The 20753-nt window shown below is 37.1% G+C and overlaps 1 protein-coding gene across 1 annotated transcript in view; it reads left to right on the forward strand.

Annotated features, from left to right (window-relative positions):
- The window catches only part of LOC136291460 (cadherin-6), a 104798-nt gene that overhangs the window by 64898 nt on the left and 19147 nt on the right, over window positions 1-20753 (forward strand). Inside the window, exons 3-5 of the mRNA XM_066186565.1 lie at window positions 15848-16142; window positions 17560-17679; window positions 19643-19810. Coding sequence (XP_066042662.1) covers window positions 15848-16142; window positions 17560-17679; window positions 19643-19810 — 583 coding nt within the window. The remainder of the gene's footprint in view (window positions 1-15847; window positions 16143-17559; window positions 17680-19642; window positions 19811-20753) is intronic.

Here is a 20753-nt window from a genome sequence, read left to right on the forward strand (position 1 = left end):
TGTTATTCAGAAAATGAAAAGGCAGGAAATACAGCATGGTTAATGTTTACGATCATCGTAATTGTGAATCTACTTGGCATCATCCTTGTATCCAAGTATATTACACAATATAAGAGTCTTACAACCATCTGTTTCAAACAAACCACATTTCCTATGTTATGGCACATGATGGTACTTACAGTGTAACGATACAGAACTTCCTCCCCTTCTTCCCATTCCACCTACAGAAGCAAGCAAATCCTGGAACCCTCAAGGCAATATTTCTGTTTATTCTTATTTTTCATTTTTGTGTCCTAAACAAAACAATTTTGTTTTCCACATGCTAATTACCCACTCATACCAGTGCTTATATTTTGGATCACATTTTTTCACAGATTATCCTATTCTACTCTTGTTAGCTGTCTGCACTTAGTCCTGAATTGTGTGTCCCTAGACTTCCAGCTATAGAAAAACAGCTGAACATATTAATCTCCCTCTGTAGTAGGGAGAGACTACATGTGAACTTCGTGCTTGATTATGGATTATTTAGATCGCTGTTATTTGGAGCTGCAATTACTATTTTCTTATTTGTTTGTTTAGCACAGTAGCATTCTCACTATGAAGCTGCAACATCATGAATATAAATTCTGAAGGCTAGGGACAGCTAAAAATTAACATCCCTCTTTCAGGCCTAAGACAACCATTTTTACTCCACCATTCGTTGTTTACAGTTGGCTTACCAAATATAATAAACTATAAAGCTTAGAGAAATCTCTTTATTAAATTAAATATATTGTCTGTGCCTCCCTTTGCTTTTGCTGCCATTTCCCTCACTGGTGAACATCAGTTCACAGTGGGGCAGCAGCAGGTTGAGAGCTGAGACCAGTCAGTGTAACATTTCAAAACACAAACTGAAAATGTGTTGTGATGTGAATGCCTACTGTTGATCCATATGCGCTAATGCAGGCTGTGGCTTGCTTTCACCATTAATGGGGTGAAAGAAACATCAGCATGCACTTGCAAGTACTTCAGGGTGCAGTGAAGCTTGTAGTTGTCATGAAAGTCTGAGGTGGCAGATGAAGGAAAGGAAAGAATTGCCCTCTGGAAGAAAAAGAGAAGGAAAAAATTATCAGTCCTTTCTCTCCTGTCTTCTAATTTCATAAAAAAACCCATCCCCAAACAGAAAAACAAAGGTTGTAAAGAAAAAAATACTGAGTGAGCTGGGAGTTAAAAACTTCCATTAAAGGACAAGGGGGAAACACAAGCAAATGTTTATGTTGCAGTTATAATTCCCACTGTTTTCTTGACAGAGTTGTTTATTTTGGAGTCGAATCATTTGATGAAGACTGTAGTCGTTCTATCCCCAGCTTGCTTATGCTATGTGGAACAGGGCAGGGCTCCAGGAGAGCTCAGTTGAAATGGCCTCTCTTCATAGGAGTATTGTCCCTCTGGCGTTATTTCATACTTTGTCTCTTTGTGAAACATCAGGTGATGTTTCACATTAGATGTCTGCTGGAGCAAAGGAGGTTTTAATGTGTTGCACAGGTTCACATAATGATCATTACTCATCTTTAGCTTATTGGTCATCTCTGCCCATTCTGTATCTTCATGTTGGAAGGCGACATCAAGTTCAGTCAAGTCATTTGTATAATTTTTGTGTCTAGCATCATGTTGTCATTAGTGGAAAGTCATGTTCTCCTCAAAAGACAGAACCAAACAACATATGTGTACATTTGACTCTTTGACATACTTCCTTGTACCTCACAGCACTTGCAATCAAGATGATTGGGGCACTGGCAGAGGATTTAAAGGACGTGCAAACTGAGGTGTAAGAGCATTTATTCATAGTTCCTTTCCACTTCAAGTAGTTTTACACATTTCAGGTCAGTTGCTTAAAGCACAGTTAAATGCTGCTTACAACAGCTAAAATTACTCACAGAATGAGAATAACATAACCCACATTTTGGGAATAACAACTGCCAGGGGCGTTGCAAGCAAAGAGTTAATGCCTGTGTAAGAAAATGCTTGTATGTATATTTGTGGTATTCATAAACGTGGGTGAGCTTGACCCTCATGCAGGTAGATCCTGTCAGGATCTACACCATTCACCTTATGAATATCTGTTATTTTACCTACAGAAATATTTTATGAACAATTTCTTTTAGAATTTTTAGACTGATAGTATCACAGCAATTATATGTGCTTCAGAGAGAATTCTTTCCTTTCATGAATACTAGATATTATATAATTAGGAGAGCATAGACACCAGTATTCTCACCAAAAGAATTCCAGGTTCTCCAGTCAAAATTAATATGTGATCCTAGACAGGCTATTGCTGGATCTTGAACCTGAATTTATGTGACTTTCCCGATTTTCAAAATTTAAGTACCTTCCCCAAAGACTATAGCTTTTCAGACATTATAGAAAGAAACATTTCATCACTGTCATCAAGATACATCCTTTTTTTTTTTTTTTTAATGGAACTGAGAGTGTCCAATTTACTTAAAAGGCTCCTGATTTATTGGTTTTAGTCTACTGTGGATAATGCTTCACTCGACCAGAATTTCCTGCCGGACTCAAGGCTCTTTGGGGCCTGTGGGCAAAGTGCCGTTCCATATCCCTGAGCACTTCTCCTTTTTTCATGACAAATGGGTCCAGCATAACACACCCTCTGGTCAACTCATAAATCATCTGGGTGAAGAAGTTGTCTTAGGACATTCTGCAGAAACCTGGGTTGCTTGTATACAGACATATTGCCCTTCCAGCAAACAGAAGAATGATTAAAGTCCCCCAAGAGTACTATGGCCTGCAATCACAGGGTTTCCTCCATCTGTCTAAAGAAGGCTGCATCTGCTTCACCTCTTTGAGCAGTCTGTGGCAGATACCTAATGTGATGTCTTGCATTGGCTTGTCCTCTTATCCTCAGGATCTCGACTGATTTGTCACCTGTTCCAAAGCAAAGCTCCAGCTACATGTGCTGATTATTTGCTAATCCACCTCCTTGCCTTCCTGACCTGGCCTCTGTAAGGATCCACATTCTGCTGCAGCGTTCAGGTCATGTGAGCTGTTCCTTCACAGCCTCACTAATGGCACTTTGAGGAATACTTATTTGAAAGAAGAATCTACTCAATGGCAGACTTGCCTAACATTTCCCATAAATATTTTTCTGGTTGAGGAGTCTTCCTCAAAAGGATCATGTTGAGAGATAAATGTGTGACCCTTTATATTGCGTCTACTGTCTCACAAACCCTTGATTTATCTGGTTATGTAATACAAACATCTGTTTAGAAACAAAGTTGGAGAACATGACAGAATGGAAATATTTCTCCTTTTCCGAGCTTCTGATCTATAGAACTGAATGATAGGGGCGTGAAAACAGATTAAAGACTCAATTAGACATGTGGACATGAATTAGTATACTTTTTGTTAAGTCTTCCTTTAAATCTGAATGTAGGTTCCCATTTGTTTTAGCATTTGTCTGTATCCTCCCTTCTCCATCCCCCTTCTTCCTCCCTGACACACACACTTTTATACAGCATATAAAATTCATACACACATTTCAGGGTTTGATTGTCAGCATCAAGCACTCAGAATATCAAAGGGTCACCTTTGTCAGTAAGCAAAGGATGAGCATTTGCTTTCAAGCGCATCCATCAGGGAGTAGTCAGAAGCTGTTACTTGCTGAAGAAGCCTGATGTTTTATTCAACTATATCCCAGTAAAAACATTTCTAGATATTAGGCCAAGGGTTTTTTGGGTTTTGTTTTGCTGTTCATCTTTCAGATGGATTCTCTCCTACCCCCACAGGAGAATAGAGGTTTTCACGGAATTAGAAATGGGTGTGCTCATATACCTCAGTTAGTGGTGCTGTATTTGCTTACAATTTATTAAGAAGCATTTTTGAAAGTTCATGACTCCAAAGAAAATATTTTATCAGTGATTAAATAGATAATTCTGACCACTGATAAAGAGTAATCAACTGTCCCTGGGTAAATTCCAGAAATTAAAGATAAATAAAGCTGGACATATGATACAGACCTATTTTACTAAATATACACATCACATAATTTAAAGACTAAGGCACATATTCTAAAATTATTACTAAAGTGCATGTTTGCTGAATGTACTCTTTAAAAAAAATATTTTCTCCTAAGCTCAAGAGAATGCCTGCTGCCATCTTCGACTATATGAATTCCCTTTTTTAATTGACTAATGCAGTACAGGACAGGAGTCTAATTCTAGTCAGTGGAAGGATATCAGGATATTGGAATTCATTTCCTCTGACTTGGAAAAAACCTGTAAAGAAAGTTGGTGCCTTGAATTGTAGGCACAGTTCTAACTGAAAAATAGGGCTTAGGCATGCATCCCTTTATGAACTCACTGTATTCCCACTTAATGTCATTACAAGCCAGGCGCTTAATTTTCTTTAACCTCTCATACGAAAACACACATATTCCTTTCAAGGAATTTTTAAGACACTTGTAAATGCTACTTTTTAAGATACCTCAAAATGCTACTTCAGATAATACAGAATGCAGAAACCCCCCTACCTAACCATCCAGATTTTTGGTGACAGTAACCTTTAGCTGGGGATAACAAAAACCTGAGAATACTTTCTATTATTTTCTATGCAGATTTTTCTACGTGTATTTTCTACGCAGATTTTCTACTATTGCAGCTGCATTAAGGAAAGGCCATCCACCCCACCCTCTTAATACAGCAAGCTGTGGCAAAGCCACAGTATTGCTATTCTTGATTCCTGTTAAATGATACTCAGTCTTTCCATAAACGCAGAAGAAATTACACCCAAGATTCTCAAATCACGTTATAATCATTACATACAGAACTGGACATTGTTAACATTTTACTGCAGGGAGAATGTAGGAGCATCAAACAGTGATCTGTCTAAGGTTAGACAGGGAGAGTGTGACAAAGGCCGTATTAAAACTTGACAGTGTATTTGCAGCTACAAGCCTGCCTTTCCCTTACATATCTTGTGTTTTTGTCAGAGATACTCTTAAAGGTGCTTCACTTCTTGTTTGTATTTTTTTTGAATACCAAGAAAATCATCAGTGATTTCTCAAACTAAGTTTCCCATTTAGTCTTTAAGAAGACTGAAGTCAATGACTGACTGTCCAGTTAATGTGGTGGATTTGCAGTGCTAGCAGTGTCTGTCTCCTAAAATGACAAATACAGCTCTTCCAAGAATTCAGAGGCTTGAATTTTCATTCCTGATTACTAAATTGTATACACTAGATAAAATAATTTTTTAAAAAATTTTCTCAGCTATTCAAGACAGTTTTCCTAGTACCTGAGCTAAGTTGTGAGAAGTTTGGAGTTGGCTAAGCCATTTATACTTTTTAGTAAGTTAATGCCAGTGATTCAACTAAAGCAAATCCTCATGTCTATAGGGTCCTTATAATTCTTGCTTTGACAAAGATGTTTAAATAGATGGACCAAAAGCATAAAACAGGGATTTTAAACTACCTTGGCCTTCCTTGAGAGAAGAACAAGATCTTCACACTTTTGTGAAGGTAATTGCAGAAGTCTGGATGATGTTCTATTGTTACCATCACTACTGTTTAGCTGAAAAGAGCTCTTTGATCTTTCAAAGGCATAATGAAACCCAACTGCTCTAAGTAAAACTGGGAAAATTCAGTATATAACCATGGATTTTTATTTTTTTTAAGTAAGAAGTCAGTTATTACTCAGAGTCAGAATTGTTTTGAGTCCCTTAGAGTCTGAAAGGAAGACTGCTTTTTTCTACTGTTATGAAGTAGTTCAAAGAAAAGCAAGAAGTTTGATAAAAGAACCTGAAACTCAAGGGCCCCTATGTATAGAGATCAGACTTGACACCATGGTCTCTTTTTCCTTACAAATTAAAGACCTATTTGTCTTTGTAAGTGGAAACTTTGCAAATTCCCACTATAATTTGGCTTAGAGCTAATAAGAAGAGGAACAAATAAAGTGCATTACCACAGATGTGCTAAGGAGCACTCAGCTCAAGAGAACATGGAGATCCCTTTACCTAGTTTGTAGCTTTGCCAGATATTCATTAAGATTTGATAATCAGTTGTCCCTAGAGAGAAGGGCCGTCAGAATAAGTTTGATGTTTGGTGTACTGCAGCACAGGAGAAAGGCTCTTGTGCCACTGTCCCTGTTTAATCACAACAAAGAGCAAAAGCAGCTGGGGAGCCCAAGAGGGAGAAGACTTGAGAGGTCCCAGGCAATGTTGAAAGGATTGACATGTTCCATTTGATATTTTGCAAAGCTGATTAGATGTGGCTGCATGTTTGCACTTCAGGTTTGAAAACCCATTTGTGATTTTGAAGAGTGTGTAATAAAAGTGTGAGTCACCAGAGTATGTATGTTTATTCTTAACTCCATACATTTAAAACAGAACAACAGGTTCCCAACTACATTTTGGCTGATATTCCTTAAACCAGGGATCTCAACATCAGCCAAACTGTAGTCCCTGTCTGTCTCTTGCCATGTGGCCTCCCAAATGGCCCTCACAGAAAGGGACTTCCAGCCCGCCTGGACCTCCCAGCCTGCTGCCTGAAGGCTGTGAGCCTGAGGTTCCAAAGTAAGAGAACATGTTACATTTTGTCTCTGATCTAATGACAAATTCTTATTCCATTGCTCTTTATATTTCTTATTCTTTTTTTTTTCACTCCAGAACCCTCTGTTCTTATTATGGTGACTTTTCTGTGTCCTATTTGTTTTGAAATCAAATGCCACCATTTTTTATACTCATTTTGCCTTTTGAGTACCTGGTTGCTTCTGAATCTTGAAATACGCTTAGTGCTTTTTGATCTGTTCATTTTCTGAATTTGTTCATCTCTATAAAACTGGTTTTCGACTATTTTGATGTCATCCATTTACAGGCAACACATTGTCACTGCTACTTTTGCGAATGAATGAGAAAGTTCACTGACATTTTGATACTCTCAAGAAACAGAAAGATATCACAGTGATATTTTTTTCAAATTCTCCTGCAATTCTTAATATCAGGACAGTATGTTTTGCAGATGATTGCGCTGTTCCTGAATGCTTACAGCTTTTTCCCCTGTTTGCAGTGGGTGCAGTTTTAGCTTTTTTGCTGTTGTTCTTGAATTTCATGGGTGCTTTCTTTCTCATTTTCTTTTAAAAAGTCAGTACTTAGGTTAAAGGTTATTGTTAGAGGATTTTTTTGTTTTACCCTTTGCATGTTATGCACTGAGGTGGTTATCTTAATAAAGCATTTGATTTAAGTTTAATAGTCCAAGTATTGAATTCTCATATCCTTTACCATTTTTTTTGTTATTAATTCAGTATTTAATGAGTTTTTCTGCTAATCTGCCTGTTTGATTGCAACCAGGGTTGATACACTTCTTGTAAACAAGATATCTTGCAGACAGGTTCTTTCTGTAAAAACACAGCCTGCTGTGGATTCCACAGCTGAATGAGCCAGGTTTTGAGGTATTCTTGGGTGTGCTATACTAATTTGTATGTATAAAAAATGTACACATAATCAAATATACATGATTTCTTTGGCGTTATTGAAAAATATACTAACACCCTAAGATGCAGAAACTTCCTATAACCTCAGTAATACTTCAGTGATTATTTCATTAATTTTTTATAGATTTAATGTTTTCAATCAGGATTTGGACTTCTCGATGATCCTGATAAATCCCTTCCAACTCAACATATTCAGTGATTCTATGATTTTTGATTTCAGTTTTACCCTTTTTTATGACAATATACTACAGTAGAAAAAGGGAGCTATTGAAAATGGAAGGGATGGAAACAGGAAAAAATGCAGTGTTCATGAAATAGGAGTTATTAAGAAAAAAATTAATAGACAACACATGGTCATAAAATAAAAAGAGAAGGAACAGAAGAAGGAGAAGAAAACTGAATGCTTTTGTCTGGAAGAGCTAGTTTGATATAGCAATGAAAATAGCAAATTTTTGTACTCATTTCTAACGCAGATAGGAAAATATTAACATTGTTGTTCCGAGATCTGTGTCCATTTGTACAGAAGGAAGGCCAATTGAAATGCAGCAATTACAGAAAACCAGCTACAAGCATCAGCCCTTCATATCTGGCCTTTTCTTCACTGGCTTTTTTTGGAATCCACTTGACTTGAAAACAAGATACTGAGGTTGTAAACAGGTTTTCAGCTGAGTACTCTGAAGTGCCTATTTTGCAAGCAAAGGCTGTATATAGGCTGGGAGTCTAACAAAAAAAAAAAAAAAAGAGCATATGGAATTATTATCTGTAAATGATGGATAAGGAAGAATGTATGTATGTGGGAGGAGGCTCTTAAAAACAGAAACATAGTGCTGGCACAAGAACAGCACATCTAGTTTGGGAAACAAGACCATTTCTACTCTCCAGAACAGCTATTTCTTCGAATAGGTACTGTGAACCCGTTGCAGCTTTTTCTTTGCAAGGTACGGTGTGAGCCAAGCAAGATAAAACTATATTAATAAACTCAAACATTCAGGAATCAATCACACTGAACCATATTCATGTTTATTGTACTAACTACGGTATAGGAGCTGTACTTACCATACTAAACCAGTCACTACAGTTAAACAATTCAGTTACTCCATAAACTGTGACATCTGTAAAGGCAAGAAAGTGATGAAAAGTGAAGACTGCTGATGGCTTGGGACAGCAGATCTTGGGTGAGGAGATACACAGGAGTGTGAATCTACTCTAAGTACCTATGGTAACAGTTTAAACACAGCCCCTGTGTGAAAGCATTGTTCCTGACATCAGGCATCATGGTACTGAGATCTGCTAGCACGGGGTCTGTTTGCCTTTCTCTTTAATCTTGTCAATTTTTTTATTGTGTTATTTTCTGTGAAAATAGCAGTGTTTGAATCTTGCTCCAAAATCTGTCTCTTGATTTTTGAGGCTATAGAGTATAAATCTTATTATAATCTTCAAATTCCTTTATTTTAAGAACGGAAAGGAATCATATCTTCCAGTTTCTATAAGCACTAAGAAGATTTGGAATCACTATAGCATCTTTCTTGATTGTCTTCAAAATTATTTTTAAGCAAATAGCCATCTAATCATCAGGTTCAGCAGTCTAGCCTCCATCTCTGCCCATTGGCCTCCTCTAAATAGCTCTGTAGTCCATTAACTTATTTGAGTTTAATTTTAGAGAGGAATAAAGGTGTCAAAATCATTAATCTCATGTACAGTTTGAAGAACAGTAGCTGCATTAGGCAAATAAACCTTGACTGGCTGGTCAGGTGGCTGTTCCATAGATATACGTATAAACCACCACCAACTGTGGCCCATGGTGGTTCTTCTCCAGGGAGTATGTAAGGAACATGAAAAGTGGCCCCATTTTGCAGTTTCTAGAGGATTTAAGGACAAGGGCCACAGCAGGAAGTATCCAGCACCATACAGTGGGGTGAGTGATATGAGAAAGACAGGAGGCTTTGGCTTAGGGCTGAGTTAGATGGGTTATGTGGTGTATGGAAGGATTCAGAGCTCGGCGTGCTTGAGATCAAAAAAACATGGCACACACATCCATAGCAAATCTGGCATTTCTGGTGATGCTGTATCTCTTTGTGGACATTCTGGAATATCTTCTGGAAGAAAGGATCTATAATGTCTTGAAATAAATTATTTGTGTAGGTGTTTGCCCTGATGATACGTGATTTTTTTATGTATATGGAGGAATATGGAACTCATATGTAGTGCTTTGGGGTTGGTTTTTTTTGTGCATTAGAAAGAAGTGTGTACTTAAACTTCACCAAAATACACATAAATACTTATTACATAATGTGCAAAGCCAGTGACATTTTCCTTTTAATACAGTCACCAAACAGAGTGAAAAGTTTGGTGCTGATTATTTGATGATACCAAAGGAGTTGGTTATTATAGTAATTGAGGGGTTTTGTTGATGCTGTAGGGGTAAAGAGCACCAAGAGAGCCAGGGAAGAGTGCAAGGTTGTTATTACTTTTACTATTACAGCATTAGCAGTCTCTTTTTGCATGCTTTGTTTTTTCTAAATGCTTCAGTATTACACTGTGTAACCTCAAGCAATACATGTAGTTGAATTTGTTCATTAATAGACAGTATTTTGGTGTTCGGATATAGTAAATTTTGAGCGAAATCATGTGCTATGAATATTCTCAGGGGTAAAACCATGATTCTCTTCATTAGTTAACTACTAACTGCTTGCTCACTATTTTAATAGTTGGAATCTATTTCATTGATGTGTTAGGAGACAAAAATGGGACCACACCAACCTTGGAATATCAAGTCACTCTTTAAAACACAGATAATAAGACATAACAGGCAGGTTATTTGTGCATAATTGTAGGTTGACAGTTCAGTGTGTACATCCCAAGGTCAATTGACTTTGATCTTTGCAGAGATTCAATAACTGCTTTTAAATTCAGTGACAAGTGTGTAATATTCACAAAAGGGAAAGGAACTTGGTCTGTAAGGTGAATAGAAAACCATTTTACCCACTGAATTGCCAGGTATCGTAACCAGCAATATGACATTAGTGGGACCTAAACTGCAATTTACAGCTGTCTTTCATAACCTAAAGCCACTTCATAAATGAGATTAACTATGCTGTTTAAATCAGTGTTACAGAATGAGGTAGAGGAGGGGTTTTATTTAACTCTGGAGAATAGTCACGGCCTCCAATTTCAATTTTTTGGGAATTTAATTACCACAACTGTAAAACTACATTTTCAGTACAACCTTATTACAAATATCCATGCTAGAAAGCCACTTCTCTCTGGTGTATTCCATTTAAACACATAAAAAAGTTAGTGGTTAGTCTTAAACTATGAAAACATACGGGACCTCACTTCAATTATTCATTTGTGATCATGATGTTTCATAAATTTTCGTATCAAGATGAATTTAGCATGTTGAGAAAACGGCCCCGAGTTCTTTGCCCAGGCTTGACTATCCCTGTCTGCCTGCCCAGCACCCAAGACCCCAGGTCAGCCACATGGTCCTGCCCCAGAAACACCACAACAGGGCCAGTCTCCAGTTCTTGACAGCCCTGCCCAGCCATCAGCGTTCCCAGGAGTTTCCCAGTACCCAGCACTGCGGCTGTCCTGGTCACCTGTGGCTCCTGTCTGGGTTGGTGGGGCAGGCCATGGCTGCCAGGCCCTGCCGTGGCCCACCTGGGGAGATGTTATTCCCTGTGCCACAGCAGTTTATAGTCTTACTGCAGAAGCACTTGGAAGATACCCTTAAATTCTTCGCATATGCTCTGCTGAAGGAATTCCTGAGTGTGTAGAATGAACCCAACTTAATTCTTAAAATCCCAGTAAAATTTTCCTGGAGTATTACTTTAAAATGAAGCAATGCTATCTGTTGGAGATGAGTACAAATGCTGTCAATATATTCAGTCCAAAAATAAATTAAAAAAAAAAAAAAAAAAGTTCCTGTAAAAATACTTTGAACAGAGATTTCACTTCGCTTTTCTTTGGTATTGTACAAAGACAGTCCATTGCCACTATCCTTGGAGGTTTTGGAAGGCTCTTCCGGAGATACTGTGGAGAGCAAGGCTACTCTGGATTGTGCCCAATTTTAAGAAGAAAAACAAAACAAAACACAAACAGCTCTCACTTTGAAGTAATTATGTATATGACAACAAGCAGAATGTCCAATACAAGGAGCTATTACTGCAGTCCTGAATGCACTTTGAACACCTCTTCTTTCAGGAGTAATGCAGCCTTCCCCATGTCCAGGCAGATGTATTTAAATGGTTTGGGCCAGGATATTTGGGAGGAAAAGAAGAAAGATAGAGGCTGGAGAGTTTTTATCTGACTGTAAGTCATTAAAAGCAAACCAGATGGTTCACTTTACAGTGGTATTAAAGTAAAATGAGTAAAAGTATGCCTAGGGCATAGTAAAATCTTTAATTTGTCATTCATCCTCAGCCTTAGCCAGTGATTGATGGACAATGTCAGAAGAGTGTCCAGATTAGATTGTGCATGAATCAATTTATTATAATATTAATACAGTGCAATTGCTGATGAATTTATTTTTTACTGCATAGAGTTAGTTCTTCACCACATTGCTTACCTTTGGGGTATTGCTCAGTTCAGCCACCAACTGAAATGAAGGCCAGTGAGTAACACTGAGTTCTGACGGAAGTAAAAAATCTGTCCTAAAGTGGAGTACTTAAAAAATTGTCTGTACTAACTTTGTCTTGAGGAACGGTTATATGATACAGCCCAGATTGCATGAGGGCTGTGTCCCAAACTTTTTATTCTATCCCATGACTATCTGTCATGGCCCTTTTATTTGATTAACATTATGCAGAGGATAATGGACACCTTTTTGCAATACAGGTGGGTAAAGAGAGTGAAGCTATAATATCTTGTATTGGCCAGCAACAGTCCTGCTAAAAGCCTCTGCAGTGTGATTTAGCCACATACTTCATTACAGCAAACTTTCTTTGCAATGAGGTGTCCAGGTAATGAAAAATAAATTCAACTTAAAAGGAAAATGGAGTTGTTATTGCCATTTATTTCATCCTCATAACCTCACAGTGGTGTTAAGCTTTATATACAAAACCCATCAACTGTATTTTTTAAGTACATCTCACCTTCAGACCTTTCTTCAGGACCCAATTTGCACCTTTTTTTTTTTTTGTCCTTTAATTTTATTTGCAAATTTATTTTTTTAACCTGATAAAAGCAGAAATTTCCCTCTTCATATAGGTCACACAAAATATTCCTTCCAAGATAAACTGACACTTAACAAAAAATAAAAGAGAAGACTTTCTTTGCCTGGGTAGAACTTTTCTATCAAATGCTCAAGGACAAAGAAAGTAATCTAAAATAATAAATCTTTTTTTTTTATTTCTTTTTTTTTCTTTTTTTTTTCCTCATAAGGCGATGTTGCAAAGTTGTCATCTGCAAGAAACTTCTAGAGATTTGCTTGGGGTTTTTGTTGGGTTTTTTTTATATATATATATAAAACCTTTTTTTTTTTTTTCCTCTGAATAGAAGGGAATGAAATCCAAACTATTTTGGTAATATAATTATTGTCTCAGCAATTAAGGAGGTGGCGTGATACAGGTCTATCCCACAAAAACTTTAGGGCACGAGCTATCATCCTTTACTGAAATCAAATAGATTTCAGTCATACCTTTAGAGACCCTTTGTGAACCAGGTTGGTGAGGCAACACGTGATGATATGCTGTACATTCATTGTTGGTTTGTAGAGCAAGTATTCAGCCAGGCTTAGCTCTCTGAAATATACATGTAGGACATGACCTCACACAGGTCAGACTCTCACAGTAAATAATCCACATACAGCTTGGGTAGCTGAGCACTTACTTAGTTTTGTAATGTCTTAGGAAAGTTGTAAAACTAAAGATATTGAAGTTGGAATGGATTTTGTCAGAGGGAGCATTTTTTTTCAAAAGACAGTGATTTAGATGGAGGTCTAAAGATTGAACCATGGGTGAGGATCACTTCTTTCTCAGTGTTGATAAAACCGAGTTGTGCTTTGTCTTGGTATCCAGAGTCACAGTGGGTCTTACACAGGTGGGTTAATTTTGGAGAAGTGGAAATTTAATAAACAATTGACAGGAAAAAGTCATACACGTTTCCATTTTCAGTTCTTTAAGTAGTCTAGGCTAGTTAAAGAATATTATGGAAAACTATTCCCAGTGGTTCCAACACCTTTTCTATCTTGACCTTTTTTTGCTACTTTGTTCATTTAAACCAAGATTAATTAAAATGATGATACAGATGATCTTGGGAGCTCAGCCTTTACCAAGTCTCAAAACAGTACTATTCTATGACTCATACAAATTAATGATGGTCTGTTACTGAGGGCTGTTTTTGTCCCATTCTGGTACAGACAAAGTTAAACAGGCATTCAAGGCAAACAGAAGTTGAATTTTTGATGTGAAACAATCATAAAAATACACGGATATAAAACAAAATTATTTTCATGACTTTTCTGTTGCAGGTTGCCTTTGAGGAAAGTTCTATTCAAATAACCTATTGAAATTGCTTCCTGCAATAGACTTATAGTCTGACTGCTTAACAAGCTGGTCTGATAGATGTTTTTTAGAGTCTGAAGTTATGTCTACTAAATAATATAATTCCTCTAGGCCCCCTGGCCAAGGAAATTGGCTAAATGAACATGACTCAAGAGACCTAAATTCTATTCCAAATTTCAAGATTAGCCTTCTGGGAAACTTTGTCATCCGAAAAACAAAGGAAATGGTATTGACTGTTTTTGTGAAGGGCTGTGAAATCTGTTTATGAAAAATTCTTCACAGAACCTACTTATTGTTATTCTTATTATCAAGGGAAAAGACTCTGTGCAAAATTACACAGAATGCCTGAAGGAGAAAATGAAGAAGAGTACTTCAGCATGTCTGCTAATGATTAACCATACCACAGTTACAATATTTTGTATTATTGGACAGTCTTGGAATGTGTGGTGACAGAGAGTTTTGCCCTTAGAAGCAGACTTTTTGCACAGAACATGCTTTCTCTAGGGATTATTGGCATATGTGCACACAGTGGAGCACTGTGCCACCAAGTGTGTTGTCTCTGGATTTCTGATTTGAGCAGAAAGTTGGAGGAAGCCCAAAACATTGACCATATGGTCTTGCTGGAGGCTTCCCTTCCAGCATGGTAGGGGCATAGCCAGAAACAGCTGGAGTCTGTGCCAAGATTCTTTAAATCTACAAATCTTACTGTCCTCTGCATTCTGTCCAGCAATGCTAAGTGCTTTGCAAAGCACTCAAGCAGGGTTTTTTTTTTTTTCCAAACCCTTAATCAAGAAAAGATAAGCAAAGAGCTGGTTGGGAAAATTCAGCTCTCCTGACACATGAATATGTTTTCTCTATGAAAGAAACAATTTCCAAGAGTCTGCTACCTAACAGATTTTTTCCCCATTAACTTCATTACCTGTGTTCTCACTTTGGAAGCCATTTTAATGTTTTTTTTTAATTTCTATTTTCTCTAATGTGACAGTAAAATGAGTTGAGTAGCCTGGATTTTAAGGCCCAGGGAATAAATAAGGCTTTATCAAGGAATGCCCATAAGGGTATGATTTAATCAGTTACACCTCTTGTGTTACTCAACAGCATTCCAAGAGATGTGGAAATCATCTGGGGAAATAAAAGATGATGGCTGGGGCAGCTTATGCTTTGTGTGCTAATTACCATCATTCTTTTCTTTCCCTTTCCCCACCATGTTTCAGCTGCATCCATGCCTCTTTGGATAAGGCAACTGTGCTGTAATGGTCTCTTATACCTCCCTGCCTCTGCCCTTATTTTGCCAGATCTGTGAATGCAAATCTGTGTATTTATCTGCTGTGTGTGTATGAATTTGCTAGATTATTTTATTATGCACTATATGATATATTACATAATGTCCATGGGGCATAAGAGCCAAGCACCCAGAATTTGAACTCAAGAAGTGGCTTGACTGGCCACTTTTTAATTCTTTGCTTATTGCAATTCCCAAACCCACTGTTTTTTCTGTAGGATATCACTGCCCGATATATTCCTAGTATTCCACCTAAGCCACTAGCATTTGGATTTGATGGATATACATTTAGCTTGTGAAAGTGGTCTGCAGCTTCAGTTCGTGGTTATCCTCAGGCAATTTCTTATAATATTACAGACCATTTCAATTCTGACATCAAGACACAACTCTATCTATTCACTCTTTCTACTGTAGTATCAACTCATTTCACAAAAGCAGTGTACAGCCTTCTGGCTGAGTGTTACTGATAGGAAAGCATATATCATGATATCGGTTAAAGTATCTAGAATTGTGTCCCAATTATTTATTTATTTTCCTTTCTGATTTTTTTTTTCTTTTTTAAATTTCCATTTCACCACTAGCTGCATTCAGACCAGGATAAAGGAGATGGATCACTTAAATACATCCTTTCTGGAGATGGAGCAGGAGACCTCTTCATTATCAATGAAAACACTGGTGACATCCAGGCCACAAAGAGATTAGACAGGGAAGAAAAGCCTGTATACATACTCCGTGCCCAGGCTATAAACAGAAGGACTGGAAGACCAGTGGAACCAGAATCTGAGTTCATCATTAAGATCCATGATATCAATGACAATGAGCCAATGTTTACAAAGGACATCTACAATGCCAGCATTCCCGAAATGTCAGATGTTGGTAGGTGCTAACTAATAACTGGTTTCAATGTCTGGTCTGGCTTCTTTCTGTGGAGTTATTGATGGGCCCAGAGTTTACAGGTGCTGAATAGAGACCTCTGCTGTTTGAGTCTGGACTAAAAGCACCAGTGAAAAGCGAAAAAATGTGAAAATCCAGAAAAATAGTGGCAACAGTTTGCTGGAATCAGAGGTATCAGCTGGGTGAAACATGCTCCCTCTGTTGTACCACAAAGAAAATGCAAGTTAATACCATCTGGTTTAATGTCAGTGAAAGTGGGTTGAGCTCTGTTACATGATACCTGAGTTTAATGCATGTTAGTAATATGATATTTCATGGTCATCTGTGTCAATACCATTCCTAGATCTGTTCAGCAACCCTTATTTAGTTCAGGAAGGTAAACGAAATGGAAAAGGGCAAGTACAGAAGGGATTGTAAACATTTCTGTCACCCACTGGTTCTGAGATGTGCCATGAACTTCCTATGACCTTTGTTGTTCTTTCCATGCAAAAGAAAAGAGCTCCAAAGTCCCTTTAAGTCCACTGAAATCTTTCTATTGATTTAAAAGATATTGAGCTATAAAAATCAATCAAGACAAAAAAAAAAAAAAACTTCTTTGGAAAATGATTTTAAGATGAGATCTTTCCCTGAGAAGTTGGCAGGTTTTGATTCTTTGATTCTTAGAGAGGTCATTTTGATTTCTTTGTCAGAGCAGTGGACGGTTGAGTTCTAAGAAGCACATTTCTAATTTGAGATAATGTCCAGGGAGAGAAGCTTTAATTAATCATGATCAAGAATGAGATTAAAATAAAGCTCAAGCAATATGAAAATAAAGACTTTGGGGCATACGCTCTCCCCTTATTCATGGGACTTGTCATATGGATGAAAACTCATCTGGTGAAGTGAGAACCTAATATTCACATTTTAATATGTGAACACTTTATTCACAAATGGTTTTAAATGCAAAATCTAAGCTATTTTTTTGTGTTTCTTAACACTTTGCCTAAGACTGAAAACCATTTCTTTCTCTAGAAGACATGTGAAGAACCATATTTACAGTCCTATATCAAATACCTTACAAGCATAAGTAGATTTGCAAAAGTATATTCTTGACCGAGATTCAAATTCTGAGTGCTTACAATATCTGGAGAGGCGTGCATTTCTGTTTCCTTCATGAGAAACACGATGAAGGATCCACATACCCAATCAATAACTGTGTTTGAATGAGCTGTGAATAAGACAGGTATCATTTTGAGTTTATGGCCTTCATGAACAGAGAAAATTCTGCAAAATAAGAATATTTCTAACTTCCTGCCCAAGTCTGACCTGAACATGAATTATTTTTTCTCTACATCATAAACTGTCTTGGCCATTAAAAAAAAACCTATTAATTTTTGTTTTCTTTAATTTTCCATTGCAGGTACCTTTGTTGTGCAAGTCACTGCAACTGATGCTGATGATCCTACCTATGGAAACAGTGCTAAAGTTGTCTACAGCATTCTCCAGGGACAACCATATTTCTCTGTTGAATCTGAGACAGGTCGGGGGACCTTATCTGTCATTCTGTGACAATGTCTGTAATTCAAAATGACATGCTGATCCAAGCTAGGATATATTACAAAAAAAACTTTGAAGAGATTACATCTTACTCAGTGCAAAATCTGACAAATTTAATAGACCGATACATCTGTAAACATGACACCTACATTATTTTAGTCTTACCAGCAAAGTCTAATAAACACAATTAGTACTGGATGTGAACCAGTTTTCAATCATTTTTAACAAGCAGTGGGTACAGAGACTGCAGTGGATGCTTAAATTAAACCAAATAGGTTGGCTTTTAGATGAAAGAAAGGAATAGGTGGGTGTGGAAAAAAGTGCTTAATCCTCATAGATCTTCATAATTGCTAAATTAAGACTGAGGGTTTGTTCAGGTGAGTTTTTTTTTCTCCGTCTGCTTCTTCAAAACTTGTTTAAAGTAATTATAATTTCTGTACATCTGCAACATATCACTTTAATGCTAATTTTATGAAAGAAATCTTAATTAAGAGTAATGATAGAAGAGGTAAAATTGACTGTTGCGCTAAACTAGAAGATCACAAATAGAATCCCAAAGTTCTGAGTTCTGTTTTTGGAAGATGTTTAAATTATACACAGTGACTGGAATTTTTAATGGTCTGACTAACAGACAGCTTTGGAACCTGTGCATGTACAACATACGTATTCTGCCTGACTGAATTTGGTGCACCATTGACTACCTGACTACACAGATAGTCTCTTCCCAAGCTTTTTGACTAAATTTTCCAAAAACAAACAAACCATCTCAAGAAACTCCTTCAGTGGAAACATCCGCTGTGTTAGGTTGTTGGAAGCTAGGGAAATCGGTTCTTCTCAGCATCCTTACAGGAAAGAGATTATCCCAGACAATTCATAAGGTTTGGGATAGTTTCTTACATAAATCTGAGAGACTCAAGCAGGGTAAAGGAAGGGGAGACTATATGTCTCAAAGTGAAACCTGAGTTGAAAGGGTGTACACAATTCTGAGAAGAGGGAGAGCCAAGATCAAAGGGAGCTTCACTTCAAGCATAAGGTATTAGATAATAGAAGCCAGGGTTTTTGCACTGATGTGCTCTTTCTGACTTGGATAGTACTGTATGTGCTCTTCTAGAGTTATAATAAGGATGAAGTAGCTTGGAGTTCACCAGTAACAAACTTCTATCAAGAGGTTTGTGTGGGGGATGGGAAACTAAGTAAACCACAGTCTTGATCTTCCTGCCATGGAAATCGATTGCAGAACTCCTAGAGTGAAACATGTCTCTTTCAAAGCCACTGTGAATTTTGTCATGGATTTCAGTACTTGAATTTCATCCCTTTTGCCTACAAAGGAGCCAGTTCTTACCTTGAGAGACCCAGTAAGAATGCAAACATTTGCTTCATGTTAAATCTGAATGATTGAATTTCAGTAGTAGTTGATCTTATAACTGGTATTTGTGCCTTTGAAGAAGGAAGTAACTGTCAAATCATTTCAGTCAATGTATAAATAGAAGTATATATACTCAGACATATTTGGATGCTCATAATTTTATTAATTAATTTCTCTTGCATTTAATGTTGCTGTATTCCTTAATGGTGTCTTGCTGAAGTTAGCTTTTCTTTTTTTTTTACCACATCTGTCAAAATACTGAACAGACAGCTTTTTTTCCAGTTCAGTGAGAGATTTTAGCATGGAACTGAAAGAGGGTAAATAGTTATGTAAAATAACGTGGCTCACAAATAACTAGAATATCTTTCTGTGGGTACCATTTATATTGTGTGTGTCACATAGGCAGGAGCCTGAGATGTGACAGGACAAGTCTGTGATTTAATGAACCATCTCATAACAGTAAATATTTGTACTGGGCAAAGTTTACTTACTACACTGAGATTGTTTTGTTCTTTTAATAAGAATTTCCATCAAAGTCACTATCTGTGAACTCCCCAGTCTTTAATTTTCATGTTTACAGGCATTATTAAAACTGCTCTACTGAACATGGACCGTGAAAATAGGGAGCAATACCAAGTGGTGATCCAGGCTAAAGACATGGGAGGCCAGATGGGAGGACTATCAGGAACCACCACCGTGAACATCACGTTGACTGACGTAAACGACAATCCACCTCGCTTCCCCCAGAGTATGGAATATTTGCATTCTATGTTGTAACACTAAAATGGACAAAAATGGTTCTTGTTCTGTTTTTTGTTCACCTTAGATGCTGTTTCTTCTATTGTGAATTTACTGAGTATCAAACTTCCTTTAGGAAAGCAAAAGAGAACACGTATTAAGCAATATCATCATGCCCAGGTTAATTGCAATAACTGGGAAATGAATATTTAATATTTTTACTCCAGTTGCAGTTGACAGTCTGAGAGGTGAATTACCGTGCAGAAACAATTTCTTTTTTTCCTACCTATTAAATAACTGATCAACATAGTCTGTATTTCTTGCTCACTGTTGTTTCTTTCAGACTTCATGATTAAATGCATTTTAAGGTATCTATTGTAATCTAATACGTGGAAGTTGTGAAACAAATTTATTTAAGTGTGCTAAAATATCCCAAGAGCAATTCTATAGAAATGAGTATTTATAAACAGAAAGGATTTGCTACAACAAACTTTCCTATATTCTTTGCATGCAGAAACAAAAGCATGTACATAAATAAACCAGGTATTTCTGCCTATTTACTTCTTCTGTCTCAAATAATTAGGTAGATATTTGTGTGATGCTTGTGGCTATCAATTGTGTGAGCTCTCTTAGAAAGTAATTTCTGTTAATGACCATTCATTGCCGTAAGGGATTCAAAGTGGTTCAGCTTTCATCCTCTTCTCTTTCCCTCTCTCTTTACTTCCTTCTTTCTCTCTATTTTTTTTTCCTTTTTTTACTTGTCTAACCACTGCGCTCTGTATGATGTGTGTGTATCGCAGTGTCAGTGTGTGTCAAAGTCAAGAGCAGCTGTTACAGAAAATAATTGAAGATACTATCAGACAAATCAGTGAGCTTTGGCAGTTAAGTCACTGGGAAAGTTATTGGAAGCAACTTGTCATTTAGGTTCAAAGTCTGTTCTTTGCTGTGGGCAA

This window comes from Chamaea fasciata, unplaced genomic scaffold, assembly GCF_029207755.1.
Source record: "Chamaea fasciata isolate MVZ Bird 193981 ecotype frontalis unplaced genomic scaffold, bChaFas1.0.hap1 SCAF_1, whole genome shotgun sequence".
Classification (NCBI taxonomy): Eukaryota; Metazoa; Chordata; class Aves; order Passeriformes; family Sylviidae; genus Chamaea; species Chamaea fasciata.